A 20,549-nucleotide genomic window follows, 5' to 3' on the forward strand; every position below is an offset into this window, starting at 1 on the left:
TTTCACATCCTAGTGCCCATCCCTCTGCCAACTGAAGTGTTGACACGCATATACACAAACACCCACTCACACCTCCAACAGAAGTAAGGTGAGATTTGGTGATGCACAACAACATCATCTCGTATTTATATAGTGCATTTAACTTCATAAAAAATTCCAAGGTGCTTCATGGGAGAGCAAAATTTGACAGCGAGATAAAATCGCAGTATAATGTCATATAATGACCAAACGCTTGGTCAAAGAGGTAGTTTTAAGCAGCACCTTAAAGGGAGAAAGAGAGGTAGTGAGGCGGAGAGGCTTATGGAGGGAATTCCAGAGCTTCGTGGTCCAGGCAGCTGAACGAATGGCCACCAATGTTGAAGAATTAAAATTGGAGATGTTCAAGAGGCCAGAGTTAGAGGTGGGTTGCTTAACCAAGAGCCAATGCAGGTCAGCGAGCACAGGGGTGATAGGTGAATGGGACTTGGTGCGAGTAAAGACACAGGAAGCAGAATTTTGAATGAACTCAAGTTTATGAAGGGTAGAATGTGAGAGTTTGGCCAGGACTGCTTTGGAATAATCAAGCCTAGAAGTAACAAAGCCATGGGTAAGCGTTTCATTAGCTGTTGAGCTGAGGTAAGGGTAAACTCAGACAATATTACAGAGATGAAAATAATCAGTCTTAAGTGATGGAGTAGATACATGGTCTGAAACTCACCTTGGGGTCAAATAAGACACTGAAGTTGCCAGCAGTGTGCTTCACCGTCAGTGGGTTGCCCGTGAAAGGAATGGAGTTGGTGACTAAGGAATGAAGTTTATCGTGGGAACCTAAGACGATGGCTTCTATCTTCCCAATGTGTTCCCATGCATCTGTTGCTCTTATTCTTATAGGTGGAAGAGATCACAGGTTTAGAATGTTCAACAATCTTCAGCCAGAAGTGCCAAGTGGATGATCCATCTTGGCTTCCTCCAGAGGTCCCCAGCATCATAGATGCCAGTTTTCAGCCGATTCAAATCACTCCACGTGATATCAAGAAATAGCTGAAGGCACTTGATACTGCAGAGGCTATGGGCCCTGACAATATTCTGGTGATAGTACTGAAGACTTGTGCACCAGAACTTGCCGCACCCCTGGCCAAGCTGTTCCAGTACAGCTACAACACTGGCATCTACCTGACTAGGTGGAAAATTGGCCAGATATGTCCTGTGCACAAAAAGCAGGACAAGTCCAACCCAACCATTTACCCCCCCATCAGTCCACTCTCGATCATTAGTAAAGTAATGGAAGGAGTCATCAACAGTGCTATCAAGCGGCACTTGCATAGCAATGACCTGCTCACTGATGCCCAGTTTGGGTTCCAGCAGGGTCGCTCAGCTCCTGACCTCATTACAGCCTTGGTTCAAACATGGACAAAAGAGCTGAACTCCCGAGGTGAGGTGAGAGTGGCTGCCCTTGACATCAAGGCCGCATTTGACTGAATGTGGCATCAAGGCGCCCTAGCAAAACTGGAATCAATGGAAATCAGGGGGAAAACTGTCCACTGGTTGGAGTCATACATAGCACAAAGGAAGGTGGCTGTGGTTGTTGAAGGTCAGGCATCTCAGCTCCAGGACATCATGGCAGGAGTTCCTCAGGTTATATTATCCTCGGTCCAACCATCTTCAGCTGCTTCATCAATGACCTTCCTTCCATCATAAGGTCAGAAATGGGATGTTCGCTGATGATTGCACAATGTTCAGCACCATTCGCGACTCCTTAGATACTGAAGCAGTCCATATCCAAATGAAGCAAGACCTGGCCAATAATTAGGCTTGAGCTGACAAGTGGCAAGTAACATTCGCACCATACAAGTGTCAAGCAAAACCATCTTCAACAAGAGAGAATCCAACCATCGCCCATTGATGTTCAATGGCATTACCATCACTGAATCCCTCACTATCAACATCCTGGGGGTTACCATTGACCAGAAATTGAACTGGACTAGCCATATAAATACTGTGGCTACAAGAGCAGGTCAAAGACTAGGAATTGTGTGACGAGTAACTCACCTCCTGATTCCCCAAAGCCTGTCCACCATCCACAAGGCACAAGTCAGGAGTGTGATGGAATACTCCCCACTTGCCTGGATGAGTGCAGCTCCCTCAACACTGAAGAAGCTGGACGCCATCCAGGATAAAGCAGCTCACTTGATTGGCACCACATCCACAAACATTCACTCCCTCCACCACTGACGCACAGTAGCAGCAGTGTGTACCATCTACAAGATGCACTGCAGGAATTCACCAATGCTTCTTCGACAGCACCTTACAAACCCATGACCTGACAAAGGCAGCAGGTAGATGGCAACACCGCCACCTCTCCAAGTAACTCACCATCCTGACTTGGAAATATATTGCTGGCCCTTCACTGTTGCTGGGTCAAAATCCTGGAACTCCCTTCCTACAGCATTGTGGGTGTACTTACACCACATGGACTGCAGCGGTTCAAGAAGGCAGCTCACTACCGCCTTCTCAAGGGCAACCAAGGATGGGCTATAAATGCTGGCCCAGCCAGTGAAGCCCACATCCCGTGAATGAATAAAAAAAAATATTCATGTCTAGCTCATTAATGTACGCTGCAAACAGCAAGGGACCCAGCACTGAACCCTGCCACTGGACACAAGCCTCCAGTCACAAAAACAACTTCGACCATCACCCTCTGCCTCCTGCCACTGAGCCAATTTTGGATCCAATTTGCCAAATTGCCCGGGATCCACGGGCTCTTACCTTCTTGACTAGTTTCCATGTCGAAAGCCTTACTGAAGTCCATGTAGACTACCCTCTAACTGCACTACCCTCATCTACACAACTAGTCACCTCCTCAAAATTCAATCAAATTTGTTACACATGATCTCCCCCTGATAAAGCCATGCTGACTATCCTTGATTAATCCTTGCCTCTCCAAGTGGAAATTAATTCTGTCCCTCAGAATTTTCCCCTACCACTGATGTTAGACTCACTGGCCTGCAATTACCTGGTTTATCCTTACCACCTTTCTTTAATAATGCATTTGCTGTCCTCCAGTCCTCTGGCACCTCTCCTGTGGCCAGGGAGGATTTGAAAATTAATGTCAGGGCCCCTGCAATCTCCTCCCTTGCCTCCCACAGTAGCCTGGGATACATCTCATCTGGGCCTGGGGATTTATCCACTTTTAAGTCCAATAAAACCGCTAATACCTCCTCCTTCTCAATGCTAATTTGTTCAAATATATCACAGTCCCCTCCCTGATTTCTATACCTACATTGTCCTTCTCTATCGTGAATACAGATGCAAAGTACTCATTTAAAACCTCACCTACATCTTCCGCTCCTCACACAGATTGCCACTTTGGTCCCTAATGGGCCCGACTCTTTCCCTGTTATCCTCTTGCCCCTATTATCCTCTTGCCCCTAATATACTTAAAATAAAATAATATAAATAAAATAAAAAGATTTTTCTTTATTTTACCTGCCAGTGTTTTATCATGCCTCCTCTTTGCTCTCCTAATCTCTTTTTTATGTTACACCCTGCACTTTCTACACGCCTCTTGGGCTTCAACTGTTTTGAACCCTCAGTATCTACCATAAGCTTCCCTTTTTCCCGTATCCAATCCTGTACATTCTTAGACATCCAGGGTTCTTTGGACTTGCTGGTCCGCCCCTTCACCTTTAGGGGAACATGTTGGCCCTGTACTCTCACTATTTCATTTTTGAGTGACTCCCACTGCTCTGATGTAGATTTTCCTATAAGTAGCTGCTCCCAGTCCACTTTGGCCAGATCCTGTCTTATCATATTAAAATAAGCCTTCCCTCAATTCAGAACCTTTATTTGTGGTCCATCTTTGTCCTTTTCCATAACCACCTTAAATTTTACTGAGTTATGGTCACTATCAGTGAAATGCTCTCCCACTGGCACTTCTACCACTTGCCCAGCTTTGTTCCCTAAAATTAGATCCAGCACTGCTCCCTCTCTTGTACAACTTTCTACGTACTGGCTCAAAAAGCTCTTCTGGATACATTTTAAGAATTCCGCGCCCTCTAAGCCTTTCACACTTTGTCTATCCCAGTTAATATTAGGAAGTTGAAATCCCCTACTATTATTATCCTATTATTTTGACACTTCTGAGAGTTGCCTACATATCTGCCCTTCTATCTCTCCCTGGCTTTCAGGTCACAGATAGTGGCAGTATATTATAGTGAACAACTGAAATCATCATACTGTATGCAACTTACAATTTTTTTAATTATTCATTTATGGGATGTGAGCATTGGTGGAAAGGACAGCATTTATTACTCATCCCTAATTGCCTTTGAGAAGGGCAATGGTATGAGTAATCCCGCATAAATGAATTACAAGTGTCAGCTGTATAAAATCTCACTTGCAAGCAAAATTACAAAAATCAATATAAAAAATCTGTACAGTGCTTTAGATACAAAAAGGTGACATCAGAATTAACCCTGTCCCCAAAAAAGCAAGAAAATTCCAATTAGGCCAATTACCACCCTATCAGCCTACATCATCAGCAGTGAGGGAAGGTGTTTTTGATGATGCTGTCAAGTGGCACTTACTCAGCAATAACCTGTTCATTGGTTTTGGTGGAACCCATCGCTCAGCTCCAGATCTCATTTTAGCCTTGGTCCAAACATGGACAAAAGAGCTGAATTCCAGAGGTGAGGTGAGAGTGACTGCCCTTAACCTCAAGGCATCGTTTGACAGAGTGTGGCATCAAGGAGCCCTAGCAAAACGTCAATGGGAATCATGGGAAAACTCTCCTCTGGATGGAGTCATACCGAGCACAGAGGAAAATTGTTCCCAGCCCCAGGACATCCCTACAGGAGTTTCTCAAGGCAGTGGCCTAGGTCCAACCATCTTTCAATTGCTTAATCAATGATAATCTCTTCATCCTAAAGTCCGAAGCGTTCACTGATGATTACACAGTGTGTAGTTCTATTCATAACTTTCCAGATGCTGAATCTGCCCATACCCACGTTCAGCAAGACCTGGACAACATTCAGGCTTAGGCTGATAAGTGGCCAGTAACATTCATGCCACACAAGTGCCAGGCAATGACCATCTCTAAATAAAGTAAACCACCTCTACATGACATTCAGTAGCATAATAACAACACTCAAGACGCTTGACTCCATCCAAGACAAAGCAGCCTACTTGATTAGCTCTCCATCCATCATTTGAAGCATTCACTTCCTCCCCACTGACACACAGTGGCAGCAGTGTGCACCATCTACAAGATGCACTGCAGCAACTCTCCTATGCTGCTTTGGCAGCACATTCCAAACCCATAATTGTCCACCTAAGAAACAAGTGCAGCAGATACATGGAACACAACCAGGACAAAGTTACACACCATCCTGGAACTATATTGCTGTTCTTTCGTTGTTGTTGGGTCAAAATCCTGAAACTCCCTTCCTGTAGGAACACCTTTACCATATGGACTGCAGGGGCTCAAGCACATGGTTCACTGTCTCCTTCTCAAGTGCAACAAGGGATGGGTAATAAATGCTGGCCTTGCCGGTGACACCCACATCCCAACAATGAATAAAAATTCTGTCAGTGATCTGTCTCTCCATGACACTGATTAGATTACGCTGTATTATTATCGGTATGTCCGATGCAACTGTCTGTTAGTCACACTTACATTGTGTCTTTTGTTGTTGTTTAGGGGGATTTGCTGAGCCCATGTCGCTGTGCTGGATCTGTTCGCTGTACACACCAACCTTGCCTGATAAAGTGGATCAGTGAGCGGGGATCCTGGAGCTGTGAGCTGTGTTACTACAAATACCACGTCATTGCAATCAGTGCAAAGAATCCCCTGCAGGTGCCACCTTCTTCTACTTTTGTTTTCCTTTGCACTCCCATCCCCTTCCCTCCTGAAGGCACTGACTCTTTAAGAAAAGGTTCAGTGCCTCATCCATGGCATCATTCCCCATCAGTGAATCTCACCCATATGATCATTCCCCATCAGTACCCTACCCAGGGAGTCATTTCCTAAGAGTGAACCTAGATCATGTGTTGGTGGCCTTTCCATTTATGGGGTCTTTTCTGTTTTTCTAATGCTCATCCATGCAATTTCTAATAGAGGGGTCACTGGACAGTGTTTGGGACAGGTTCCCCAGCTGACTTTGCCCTCCCTAACCTAGGGGCTCTGAGACCATCTGAATCCTTAGCCAAGATCGACTAGGCAAGGAACCATCTGGTTCTTACAGTTCAGACCAAAACTAATGGTGGGACAGACTTGAATTTATACACCTATTCATATCTATCAGAATATCCCAGAGTGTTTCACCTGCAAAGAATCAGTCAGTATCATTGTGGGCAATCGTGACAGCCAATGTATGTAGAGTAAGGTCACACAAATAGTAAATTAATGTATTGCTGGTTATAAGACCATAAGACATAGGAGCAGAAATTAGGCCATTCAGCCCATCGAGTCTGCTCCACCATTCAATCATGGCTGATAAGTTTCTCAACTCCATTCTCCCGCTTTCTCCCCGTAACCTTTGATCCCCTTACCAATCAAGAACCTATCTATCTCGGTCTTAAATACACTCAATGACCTGGCTTCCACAGCCTTCTGTGGCAATGAATTCCATAGATTCACCACTCTCTGGCTAAAGAAGTTTCTCCTCATCTCTGTTCTAAAAGGTCTTCCCTTTACTCTGAGGCTGTGCCCTCGGGTCCTAGTCTCTCCTACTAATGGAAACATCTTCCCCACGTCCACTCTATCCAGGCCTTTCAGTATTCTGTAAGTTTCAATCAGATCCCCCCTCATCCTTCTAAACTCCATTGAGTATAGACCCAGAGTAAGTTATGTTAAGCCTTTCATTCCTGGGATCGTTCTCGTGAACCTCCTCCGGACCCTCTCCAGGGCCAGAACATCCTTCCTGAGATACGGGGCCCAAAATTGCTCACAATATTCTAAATGTGGTCTGACCAGAGCCTTATAAAGCCTCAGCAGCACATCCCTGCTTTTATATTCTAGTCCTCTCGAAATAAATGCCAACATTGCATTTGCCTTCCTAACTACCGCGTCAACCTGCAAGTTAACCTAAAGAGAATCCTGGACTAGGACTCTCAAGTCTCTTTGCACTCCAGATTTCTGAATTCTCTCCCCATTTAGAAAATAGTCCATGCCTCTATTCTTCCTACCAAAGTGCATGACCTCACACTTCCCCACGTTGTATTCCATCTGCCGCTTCTTTGCCCATTCTCCTAACCTGTCCAAATCCTTCTGCAGCCTCCCCGCCTCCTCAATACTACCTGTCCCTTCACCTATCTTTGTATCATATGCAAACTTAGCCAGGGTGCCCTCAGTTCCTTCATCTAGATCATTAATGTATAAAGTGAAAAGTTGTGGTCCCAACACTGACCCCTGCGGAACTCCACTAGTCACCGGCCACCATCCTGAGAAGGACCCCCTTATCCCCACTCTCTGCCTCCTGCCAGACAGCCAATCTTCTATGCATGCTAGTACCTTGCCTCTAACACCATGGGCTCTTATCTTACTGAGCAGCCTCCTGTGCGGCACCTTGTCAAAGGCCTTCTGGAAGTCCAAGTAGATAATATCCATTGGCTCTCCTTTGTCTAACCTACTCGTTACCTCCTCAAAAAATTCTAACAGATTTGTCAGGCATGACCTCCCCTTGATGAAACCATGCTGACTTTGCCCTATTTTACCATGCACTTCCAAGTATTCTGAAATCTCATCCTTAATAATGGACTCTAAAATCTTACCAACGACCGAGGTCAGGCTAATTGGCCTGTAATTTCCCACCTTTTGCCTCATTCCCTTCTTAAACAGGGGGGTTACATTAGCGATTTTCCAGTCCTCTGGGACCCTCCCTGACTCCAGTGATTCCTGAAAGATCACCACTAACGCCTCCACTATCTCTTCAGCTATCTCCTTCAGAACTCTGGGGTGTAATCCATCTGGTCCAGGTGATTTATCCACCTTCAGACCTTTCAGTTTTCCTAGCGCCTTCTCCTTGGTAATGGCCACCATACTCACCTCTGCCCCCCCGACTCTCTTGAACTTTGGGGATGTTACTCATGTCTTCCACCGTGAAGACTATATTGATGTTGGTTAAGGGAGGAATGTTGCACAGAAAATGTGGCACTTGGATCGGCATACCAAGCACCTCACTGACAGGCCACATCCAAAAGGCTGCAAGCTTCGTTTAGCAACCAAGCCACTGGCTACACACCTTCTGCTTGAGATTAGCCTTCATCAGTCAGAATATTGGCTCAGCTAGTTCACAGAATCACAGAATTCTTATAGCACAGCAGGAGGCCATTTGGCCTGCCATGTCTGTGCCAGCACTCTGGAGGAGCAAATTACATAATGCCATTTCCACACTTTCTGCCTGTAACCCTGAGCATTTTTCCTTTTCAGATAAGATTTCAATTTTCTCGAGTGCCTCAATTGAACCTCTCTCCACCACATTCTCAGGCACTGCATTCCAGCTCCTAACCACTCGCTGTGTGAAAATGTTTTCCCTCATGCCCAGGAATTTTAGGATGGGAGGGTTTCCCTTCCTGCCACCCAACTGCTCAGTGGCAAACACATCCCCATCGGTACTGCCTGCTCCTCAGCCATTTAACACTCCAGCAAGTGACAGAGATGGGAATCTGTGTGTGGAGCCAGAAGAAATGGGAGAGATACTAAATGAGTACTTCTCATCAGTATTCACTAAAGAGAAGGACTTAGCGGTCGATTTGTCTAGGGAAGAGTGTGTAGATAGCCTGGATCATGTTGAGATCAAAAAAGAGGTGTTAGGCGTCTTGAAGAATGTTAAGGTGGATAAGTCCCCTGGGCCAGATGGGATCTACCCCAGAGTACTGAGGGAGGCAAGGGCCTTGACAGAAATCTTTGTATCCTCGCTGGCTACGGGTGAGGTTCCAGAGGACTGGAGAATGGCCAATGTTGTTCCATTGTTTAAGATAATCCAGGAAATTGCAGGCCGGTGAGCTTTACGTCAGTGGTAGGGAAATTATTGGAGAAGATTCTTTGTGACAGGATTTACTACCATTTGGAAGCAAATGGGCATATTAGTGAAAGGCAGCATGGTTTTGTGAAGGGGAGGTCGTGTCTCACTAACTTGATCGAGTTTTTCGAGGAAGTGACAAAGACGGTCGATGATGGAAGGGCAGTGGATGTTATCTACATGGATTTCAGTAAGGCCTTTGACAAGATCCCTCATGGCAGACTGGTACAGAAGGTAAAGTCGCACGGGATCAGAGGTGAGCTGGCAAGATGGATACAGAATTGGCTTGGTCATAGAAGACAGAGGGTAGCAGTGGAAGGGTGCTTTTCTGAATGGAGAGCTGTAACTAGTGGTGTTCCGCAGGGATCAGTGCTGGGACCTTTGCTGTTTGTAGTATACGTAAATGATTTGGAGGAAAATATAACTGGGCTAATTAGTAAGTTTGCAGACGACACTAAGGTTGGAGGAGTTGCAGATAGTGAAGAGGATTGTCAAAGGATACAACGGGATATAAATCGGTTGGAGACTTGGGCGGAGAAATGGCAGATGGAATTTAATCCGGACAAATGCGAGGTAATGCATTTTGGAAGGTCTAATACAGGTAGGAATTATACAGTAAATGGCAGAATCCTTAAGCGCATCGATGGGCAGAGGGATCTGGATGTACAGGTCCACAGGTCACTGAAAGTGGCAACGCAGGTGAATAAGTTAGTCAGGAAGGCATATGGCATGCTTGCCTTCATCGGCAGGGGTATTGAGTATAAAAGCTGGGAAGTCATGCTGCAGCTGTTTCGAATCTTGGTTAGGCCACACTTGGAATATTGCGTGCAATTCTGGTCGCCACATTACCAGAAGGATATGGAGGCGTTGGAGAGGGTGCAGAGGAGGTTTACCAGGATGCTGCCTGGTCTGGAGGTTATTAGCTATGAGGAGAGGTTGGAGAAACTCGGATTGTTCTCACTAGAGCGATGGGGATTGAGGGGCGACTTGATAGAAGTTTACAAAATTATGAGTGGCATGGACAGAGTAGATAGTCAGAAGCTTTTTCCCAGGGTGGAACAGTCAATTACTAGAGGACATAGATTTAAGGTGAGAGAAGAAAACTTTAGAGGAGATGTGCGGGGCAAGTTTTTTACGCAGAGGGTAGTGAGTGTCTGGAATTCGCTGCCAGAGGAGGTGGTGGAAGCAGGTACAATAGTGGTGTTTAAGAGGCAGCTTGACAAAAACATGAACAGGATGGGAATAGAGGGATACGGACCCCGGAAGTGCAAAATGTTTTAGTTTGACAGGCAATATGATCGGCGCAGGCTTGGAGGGCCGAAGGGCCTGTTCCTGTGCTGTACTTTCCTTTGTTCTTTGTTCTTTAAGTGTCAATTAGCTGGAGGCGGGACTTCCATCCCTCACTCGTGTATTTTAAGGGTCTGGCACATATACGAATATACAAATTAAGAGCAGGAGTAGGCCACTGGGCCCCTCAAGCCTGCTCTGCCATTCAATAAGATCATGGCTGATCCGATTGTAACCTCAACTCCACATTCCGCCTACCCTCGACAACCTTTCATTCCCTTATCTATCAAGAATCTATCTCGCACTGCCTTAAAAATATTCAAAGATCCTACTTCCACTGCCTTTTGAGGAAGAGAGTTCCAAAGAATCATGAATCTCTGAGAGAAAAAAATTATCCTCATCTGTCTTAAATGGGCGATCCTTATTTTTAAACAGTGACCCCTAGTCTCCCACAAGAGGAAACATCCTCTCCATATCCACCCTGTCAAGACACCTCAGGATCTTATGTGTTTCAATCAAGTCACCTCTTACTCTTCTAAACTCCAGCAGATATAAGCCTAGCCTGTCCAACCTTTCCTCAAAAGACAACCCATCCATTCCTAGTATTAGCCTGGTAAACCTTCTCTGAACTGCTTCCAACACATTTACATCCTTCCTTAAATAAAGAGACCAATACTATACAGTACTCCAGATGTGGTCTCACCATTGCTCTGTATAACTGAAGCATAACCACCCTACTTTTGTATTAAATTCCCCTCCCAATAAATGATATCATTATATTAGCTTTCCTAATTACTTGTACCTGAATCACAGAATCACACAGTGCAGAAGAGGCCCTTCGGCCCATCGAGTCTGCACTGACACGTGAGAAACACCTGACCTCCCTACCTAATCCCATTTACCAGCACTTGGCCCATAGCCTTGAATGTTTTGACTTGCCAAGTGCTCATCCAGGTACTTTTTAAAGGATGTGAGGCAACCCGCCTCATCCACTCTCCCAAGCAGCGCATTCCCTCTGGGTAAAAAGGTTTTTCCTCACATCCCCCCTAAACCTCCTGCCCCTCACCTTGAACTTGTGTCCCCTCGTGACTGACCCTTCAACTAAGGGGAACAGCGGCTCCCTATCCACCCTGTCCATGCCCCTCATAATCTTGTACACCTCGATCAGGTCGCCCCTCAGTCTTCTCTGCTCCAACTAAAACAACCCAAGTCTATCCAACCTCTCTTCATAACTTAAATGTTTCATCCCAGGCAACATCCTGGTGAATCTCCTCTGCACACCCTCCAGTGCAACCACATCCTTCCTATAATGTGACGACCAGAACTACACACAGTACACCAGCTGTGGCCTCACCAAGGTTCTTTATAACTCCAACATGACCTCCCTACTTTTGTAATCTATGCCTTGATTGATAAAGATAAGTGTCCCATATGCCTTTTTCACCACCCCACTAACATGCCCCTCCGCCTTCAGAGATCTATGGACACACACGCTAAGGTCCCTTTGTTCCTCAGAACTTCCTAGTGTCATGCCGTTCATTGAATACTTCCTTGTCAAATTACTCCTTCCAAAGTGCATCACCTCACACTTTTCAGGGTTAAATTCCATCTGCTACTTATCTGCCCATTTGACCATCCCGTCTATATCTTCCTGTAGCCCAAGACACTCAACCTCACTGTTAACCACCCGGCCAATCTTTGTGTCATCCGCAAACTTACTAATCCTACCCCCCACATAGTCATCTATGTTGTTTATATAAATGACGAATAACAGGGGACCAAGCACAGATCCCTGTGATACGCCACTGGACACAGGCTTCCAGTCACTAAAGCATCCTTCTGTCATCACCATCTGTCTCCTACAACTAACCCAATTTTGAATCCACCTTATCAAATTACCCTGTATCCCATGTGCATTTGCCTTCTTTATAAGTCTCCCACGTGGGACCTTGTCAAAGGCTTTGCTGAAATCCATATAAACTACATCAACTGCACTACCCTCATCTACACGCCTGGTCACCCCCTCAAAAAATTCAATCAAATTTGTTAGGCATGACCTCCCTCTGACAAAGCCATGCTGACTATCCCTGATCAAACCTTGCCTCCCCTTCAGACTCTCTCCTTCAGAATTTTCTGCAATAGATTCCCTACCATTGACGTGAGACTCACTGGTCTGTAGTTCCCTGGCTTATCTCTACAACCCTTCTTTAATAGCGGAACCACATTAGCTGTTCTCCAGTCCTCTGGCATCTCCCCCGTGGCCAGAGAGGAATTAAAAATTTGGGTCAGAGCCCCTGCGATCTCCTCTCTTGCCCCCCTCAGCAGTCTGGGACACAAATCATCCGGACATGGAGATTTGTCCACTTTTAAGTCTGCCAACACCTCCAATACCTTGTCACTCCCTATATCAATTTGCTCAAGAACCTCGCAGTCTCTCTCCCCGAGTTCCATATCTTCATCCTCATTCTCTTGGGTGAAGATGGATGTGAAGTATTTGTTCAAAACCCTACCGATGTCCTCTGGTTCCACCCATAGATTGCCCCCCCTTGGTCCCTAATAGGTCCTACTCTTTCCCTGGTTATCCTCTTCCCATTGATATACTTATAGAACATCTTGGGATTTTCCCTACTTTTACCAGCCAGAGCTTTCTCATATCCCCTCTTTGCTCTCCTAATTGCTTTCTTAAGCTCCACCTTGCACTTTCTGTACTTCACTAATGCCCCCCGCTGATTTGCTCCACTTGTACCTGCTAAAAGCCTCTTTTTTCTCATCGTAACCTGAATATCTCTGGTCATCCATGGTTCTCTGGGCTTGTTACTCCTTCCTATCACCCTAGAGGGAACATGTTGAGCTTGTACCCTCCACATTTCCTTTTTAATTGGCCCCCACTGCTCTTCTGTAGATTTCCCCACAAGTAGCTGTTCCCAGTCTACCTTGGCCAGATCCTGCTCTCCCCCAATCCATAACATTTTTTTGCAACTTGTCTATTTCTTTGTCAATAACACCACCACCAATTCAGCCATCTGTCTGGCTTCATTCCCCAGAATTAGGCCCAGCACTGCGCTGTCCCTTGTTGGAGCCTCTACATATTGACCTAAAAAGTTCTCCTGTACACATTTCAAGAAATCCACTCCGTCCAAGCCCTTAACACTATGTCTATCCCAATTAATGTTGGGAAAGTTGAAATCACCTAATATAATTACCCTATTGTTATTGTTTTTACACACCTCCGCAAATCGTGCACATATTTGCTCCTCAATTTCCCACTGACTATCTGGGGTCTATAATAAACACCTAACAATGTGGCTGCCTCTTTTTTATTCCTAAACTCTACCCACAAAGCTTCATTCGATGCCCCCTCCAAGATATCATCTCTCCTTACTGCAGTAACTGACTCCTTAACTAATAATGCAATGCCTCCTCCTCTTTTACCCCGTCTCCTGTCTCACCTGAAGATTCTATATCCCGGAATGTTGAGCTGCCAATCCTGCCCTTCCCTGAACCACGTCTCTGTGATGGCTACTATATCACAATTCCACGTGTCAACCCTTAACTCATCCGTTTTACCTGTAATACTCCTGGCATTAAAGTAGAGGCCATCCAGCCTTGCCTTACTCCCTTGAAGCTTAATGCAGCTGTACTCCCTCTGGCTTGATTGTTTTACTGTATTATGATGTGACCCTATTCTGCTAACATTCTGTGTCCCCTCCCCTGGCTGAATTAGTTTAAACTCCTCCCAACAACACTAGCAAACCCTCCTGCAAGGATGTTAGTCCCGCTCTGGTTCAGATGTAGACTGTCCCGCTTGTGCAGGTCCCACCTTCCCCAGAAAAGGTCCCAGTGATCCAGGAATCTAAAACCCTCCCTCCTGCACCAACTCTTAAGCCACGTATTCATCTGCGCTATTCTCCTATTTCTGTGCTCGCTAGCGCATGGCACTGGGGGTAATCCAGAGATTACAACCCGAGAGGTCCTGCTCTTCAGTCTACTGCCTAACTCCCTGAATTCTTGATGCAACACCTCATCCCTCTTTCTGCCCATGTCATTGGTACCAACATGTACCATGACCTCTGCCTTATCATCCTCCCACCTTAAGGATGCCTTGCAGCCGTTCAGTGTCATCCCAGACGCTGGCACCAGGGAGGCAACACACCATCCTGGAGTCACGTTGACGGCCACAGTAGCGCCTATCTGTTCCCCTGACTATGGAATCCCCTATTACTATTGCTCTTCCTCCCCTCCTGTACAGACAGGCTGCTTGTGGTGCCAGAAGCTTAGCTCTGTCTGCACTTCCTAGAGGAATCAGCGCCCTCATCATCCTCCAAAATGGAATACCGATTTGCGAGCTGGACCCCAGGGGTCTCCTGAACTACCTGCCTGTTTCTCCTGGACTTCCTGGTGGTCACCCATTCCCTTCCTTCCTCACGTCCCTTGAGCTGCGCTGTGACCACCTCTCTAAACGTGCTATCCATGATGCTCTCAGATTTGCAGATGCTCCACAGTGTCCCCAGCTGCCATTCCAGCTCTGAAACCCGAGCTTACAGGAGGTGCAGCTGGACACACTTCCTGCACACATGCTCGTCCCGGGCACTGGAAATGTTCCTGGCTTTCCCCATGGAGCACGAGGAGCATACCACGGCTTTGAGCTCTCCAGCCATGACTTATCCCTTTAAATTAAACCTTTTAAATCAATTACTCTAGGGCCCTTCTTTCCTGATCCTTGTTACTACAGAATATACAAACTATAAACCACAAAAAAGATCTTAAACTATAAGCGATAAAAGTAGTAAATACTTACCCGCCCTTACCCACTACTTACCAGTCATTTCTCTCCCTTGTAGCCTTTACTGCTGAAGCAGGGCAAGACCACTCTCTGAAGATTTAAGAAGTTGGATAGCAAAGAAAAAAATGCAAAGAACACCTCTTCCCCTCTGCACCAAATTCCCACTGTGCACCAAATTGCCAATACCCACACTCACTCTGTCTGTGTCTCACTCAGGACGAGGTCTCTCCCCTGCTCATGTGCAAGCACACTGATCGTGTGCTTCTAATAGTCCCTTTCTTACCTGCATACTAATCTTTAGTGATGTGGTAGGACACCCAGATCCCTCTGAATCTCAGAATTCTGCAATCTCTCACCATTTAGATAATATGTTTCTTTTTAATTCCTTCCTCCATAGACAATTTCATATTTTCCCACATTATACTCCATATGCCAGATTTTTGCCCAATTACTTAACCTATTTATATCCCTTTGTAGCCTCCTTATGTCCTCTTCACAATTTACTTTCTTACCTATCTTTGTATCATCAGCAAATTTGGCAACCATACATTTGGTTCCTTCATCCAAGTCATTTAGAAAATTGTAAAAAGTTGAGGCCCCAGCACTGATCCCTGTGGCACACCAATTGTTCCAACTTGCCAACCAAAAAATGACCCATTTATGTCTACTCTCTGTTTCCTGTTAGCTAGCCAATACTCTGTCCATGCCAATATGCTACCCCCTACACCATGAGCTTTTATTTTCCACAATAACCTCTCATGTGGTGCCTTATCAAATGCCTTCTGGATCCAAGTACGGTACATCCACCAGTTCCCCTTTATCCACAGCACATGCTACTTCTTGAAAGAACTCCAATAAATTGGTTAGACATGATTTCCCTCACACAAAACCATGGGCTGAATTTTCCCCCCGTCGGGGGCGGGCGGGAGCAAGCGCGAACCCGATCGGTGCCCCCGATTGGGTGCATGCCGCCATTTTATGTGGGCGGGCCAATTAAGGCCCGCCCAGCGTGATGCACACCCAGAAGCACTGTGCGCTCCCTGTGCAGGCGGGGGGGATTCCCTGAGTCAGGGCATGAGCGCGAAAGAGCGCAGAAAACTCCCTGAGGCACGGAGGTGACTTCAGGAGATTCACGCACCCAATCGGGGGCACCGATCGGGTTCGCGCTTGCTCCCGCCCACCCCCAACGGGGGGAAAATTCAGCCCATGGTTTTGTGAGAGGGAAATCATGTGTAACCAATTAAGTTGTGAAAAATGTAACTAAGGTAAAAAAAAAATTTCTAAGGACATGTCCCCTCATGCGAAATTGTCACATGAATTGGGACATGTCCATTAACTTTTTCAAATAATTTTATTTAATTAATGAACCCTTCATGAAAAACGGGAAAGCCGCTTGGGCTCTTAGCCTGCCCGCCAACCTTAAGGTTGGACGGACAGCATTCTTAACAGCTTTAATTACTTTGTTAACGGCCTTAATAGGCCTTTGACAGTTTGGCGGGTGCACAACCGCCGAACTGACAATCTAAATGACGCGCGGTGACGTCGGGACACCCACCCCCGCTCGCCGACGGGAAAATTCTTCTCCATGTTGACTGTGCCTGAATTTATCTAACGTCTGGTATAACGTCTATAATAATAGCTTCCATCATTTTCCTATGACTCATGTTAGGCTAACTGGTCTGTAGTCTCCTGCTTTCTGTCTCCCTCCCTTTTTGAATAAAGGAGTTACATTCACTATTTTCCAATGTAATAGAACCTTCCCCAAATCGAGGGAATTTTGGAAAATTAAAACCAACGCATCAACTATCTCACGAGCCACTTCTTTTATGACCCTAGGATGAAGTCCATCAGGACTCGGGGATTTGTCAGCCCGCAGCTCCAACAATTTACTCAGTACCACTTCCCTGGTGATTATAATTTTCTTGAGTTCCTGCCTGATTTTCCCAGTCTATAATGCAGATTAAAATCTCCCATGATTATCGCTGTGCCTTTCTGACAAGCTCCCATTATTTCTTCCTTTATATTCCACCGTAGGGGCCTGTTCACCACTCCCACAAATGACGTTTTGCCTTTATCATTTCTCATCTCAACCCAAACTGCTTCTACATCCTGGTTTCCTGAACTTATGTCATCCCTCTCAATGTGCTAATACCATCATTAATTAACAGAGCCACCCTTCCTTTTCCTAGCTTCCTGTCCTTCCTAAATGTCATTGTCCCTTCAATATTCAGATCCAACCTATGTCACCCTGCAGTCATGTCTCTGTAATGGCTATCAGATCGTACTTATTTATTTCTATTTGCGCTATCAGTTCATCTGTTTTGTTTTGAATGCTATGTGCATTCAGAATCAGAGCCTTTAGTTTTGTCATTTTATTATTTTTGTAATCTCTAGCCTTATCTGCTGATTTCCTCTTAGATTTGTACTTTCTGTCCCTTCCTGTCACGGTCTGTTTATCTTTTTCCCTATTAATACCTTCCTCTCTTACCTTGTCTCTACTCTTTGATTTACCATATCTTACCACATGTGATCCCTTGCCCACAATATTTAAATTAGAACCCTCTCTACTTCCCTAGTTACATGGCTCGCTGGGACACTGGCCCCAGCACAGTTCAGATGTAGAGTCTCCCAATGGTACAGCCCCCACTTTCCCCAGTACTGGTCCCAGTGCCCCATGAACTGGAACCCACTTCTCCCACACCAATCTTTGAGCCACGGATTCATCTCTCCAATCATATTTATCTTATGCCAATTTGCGCGTGGCTCAGGTAATAATCCAGATATTATTACCTTTGAGATTCTGCTTTTTAATTTAGTGCCTAGCTCCTTATACTCCTTACACAGGACCTCTTTCCTAGTCTTACCTATTTCAGTGGTACCTACATGGACCACGACCGCTGGATTCTGCCCCTCCCACTGCAAGTTCCTCTCCATCCCTGAGCAGATATCCCAAACCCTGGCACCGGACAGGCAACACAGCTGTCTGGACTCAGGTTGTTGACTGCAGAGAAAAATATCTGTTCCCCTGACCATGCTGTCTCCTATTACTACCACGTTCCTCTTCACTCCCCTTACTTGAATGGCATTCTTCACCATGGTGCCACAGGTAGTCCACACAACCACCTTGCAGTCCTTCTCCTCATCCACACAGGTAGCAAGCACCTCGTACCTGTTGGACAAAATCAGGGGCTGAGGCTCCTCCATCACCTCATGCTGGTTCCCCTTACCTGCCTGACTCGCAATCACACCCTCCTGTCCCTGAACACTGACCAACTCTAAGGTTCTGCCTAACCTAAGGAGATTGACTGCCTCCTGGAACAAAGTGTCCAGGTAACTCTCGCCTTCCCTGATGTCCCACGATGCCCACAACTCAGACTCCTGCTCAGCATCGTGGAGCTGAAGTTGTCAAAGCTGCAGACACTCTGCAGATCTGGCTGTCCGGGATTGCAGTGCAGTCACAGCACACCACCAGCATTGTCTTTTCTGTCCAACCTTATTTATGTAATTGGTCAATTAGTTAATAAATTACACAGATACAGTCATATAAAGTTGCACTCACCTAGCTTGAAGTCGAGGAAGGAAACTCACCAACCACCGGAGTCTGAAAAAAAGTAGGAAAAGGAGCACCTCTTCGCCCTCTGCCCTAGCAATTCCCACCTAAACCAAGTTCCCAATTTCTCGCTCAATCTATGCCTCACTCAGGCATAATGTGTCGTGTACCGCGCACCCATTTCTGCAAGTAATATATTTTACTTTCATGGGATGTGGACATTACTGGCAAGGCCAGCATTTGTTGCCCATCACTAATTGCCCTTGAACTAAGTGGCTTGCTCAGCCATTTCAGAGAGCATTTAAGAGACAGCCACATTGCTGTGGATCAGGAGTCATGTGTAGGCCAGACCAGGTAAGGACGGCAGATTTCTTTCCCTAAAGGGCATTAGTGAACCAGATGGGCTTTTAAACAACAATCAATGATAGCTTCATGTTCACCATTACTAAAACTAGCTCTCAGTTTCAGAATTTTTAATTATTAATTTGAACTCAAATCCCGCCACCCGCCATCACTAGGACCCATGTCCCCAAAGCATTAACCTGTGTCTCAAGATTACTAGACAAGTGAGGTGACCACTATGCCACAGACTCCCCTCTATAGAGTTAATGTGGGACTGAGTACAGTACCACCCACACAATGATCTAAGCAGACAGATGACCCAGAGCTAGGGGTCAGTGTGGTGTTGAGCAAAGACCTAAGCATGGAGATAGCTCCCAATCTGTACCCTTTACTGTACATGGGTAAATAGCTCCAGTAGTTAATAAAGACTTACAGTTAACCTGCAGAAGACTACAAAGGTTTCTTTAAGACATCTGTAACCAACATCCGCCCAACAACTCGGGAGGAAGTCCCGCCTCAGAGAGCTGCCAGCCAATTTGATTGGCCGGCAACTCTCTAGTCCTTGCAATGCCAGAAGTTGCAGTGGACAGGACTGGGAGTGCAAGCAGCCTCCAGAGTCTAAGGGCAGAATCGCCCCAGATTTGTACAAAGTGTGGTAGCAGGCATGAAAAATGTTGTTTTACCCACCGGCTGCAATGGCGCCTCATTAATAATGCATTCATGGGAAACATGCCGGATTACTGGCAGGCGGGCTCTGATTCACCTGCCACACCATGACCTCAGCGCTTCCTCACTATGGGCATCATATTTAAAGTGCGGCCTACTTCATGTCTTCAGACCAGGACTGCTCCAGGCCACAGATGGCCCCGAAAGCAAAGAAGACAGCAGCCCCCAAATTTGGTGACACCTTTCTGGGGCGCCTGCTGGACACAGTGGAAGGATGTTGTGATGCCATCTACCCCCGCTCTGGCCACTGGAGACCCACCAGAGTCTCCAAACCGGCTTGGGGGATGGTGGCATTAGCAGTCAGTGCCACTGGAGCACAGAGGAGGTCAGCCATCCAGTGCAGGAAGAGGATGAATGGTCTCATCAATTCCGCCAGGGTAAGTCAACCACCTCAACACTCTCAACAAACACTCCCAAACCCATCACATATCCACAGGGGTCTCACACCTCAAGGGACAACACCACTAACTCTAACACACACCCTCACATCTCCATCAGGTTCCTACCCTCTGGAGCTCGTGTCCGCATCCTGTCTATGGCTCCGCTCACCACAAAAACATTCCTTGCAGTGCCATGTGTCCTGCTCACACTCTCTCCATCTGTTTTCATGCAGGAGAAGCTGGCTCACATCAGCAGGGAGAGGACCCAGACCGGGGGTGGAGTGGCCCACATTAGGCCCCTCACTCACTTTGAAAAGCATGTCATCGTGCTGACTGGTGAGGATGTGGACCGTGCCTGCTGTGATGGTGAGGTCGGAGATGAACACTCACGTGAGGATCCTGCACCGCATCATCCCTCTCTCGACTCAACTGTGAGTGTCTCTCTCTCCTGCTTTTGACTCTGCTGCCATGCACTAATTATC

General features: G+C 46.2%; 1 protein-coding gene across 2 annotated transcripts in view; it reads left to right on the top strand.

The window, feature by feature from the left end:
* LOC144686923 (E3 ubiquitin-protein ligase MARCHF4-like) overlaps nucleotides 1-20,549 on the top strand; it is a 144,745-nt gene that overhangs the window by 61,379 nt on the left and 62,817 nt on the right. For both annotated transcript variants that reach the window (XM_078552771.1, XM_078552772.1), the window contains one exon: nucleotides 5,678-5,833. In XM_078552771.1, coding sequence (XP_078408897.1) covers nucleotides 5,678-5,833 — 156 coding nt within the window. The remainder of the gene's footprint in view (nucleotides 1-5,677; nucleotides 5,834-20,549) is intronic.

The sequence above is a fragment of the Cetorhinus maximus genome, chromosome 11 (assembly GCF_964194155.1).
Source record: "Cetorhinus maximus chromosome 11, sCetMax3.hap1.1, whole genome shotgun sequence".
Taxonomy (NCBI): domain Eukaryota; kingdom Metazoa; phylum Chordata; class Chondrichthyes; order Lamniformes; family Cetorhinidae; genus Cetorhinus; species Cetorhinus maximus.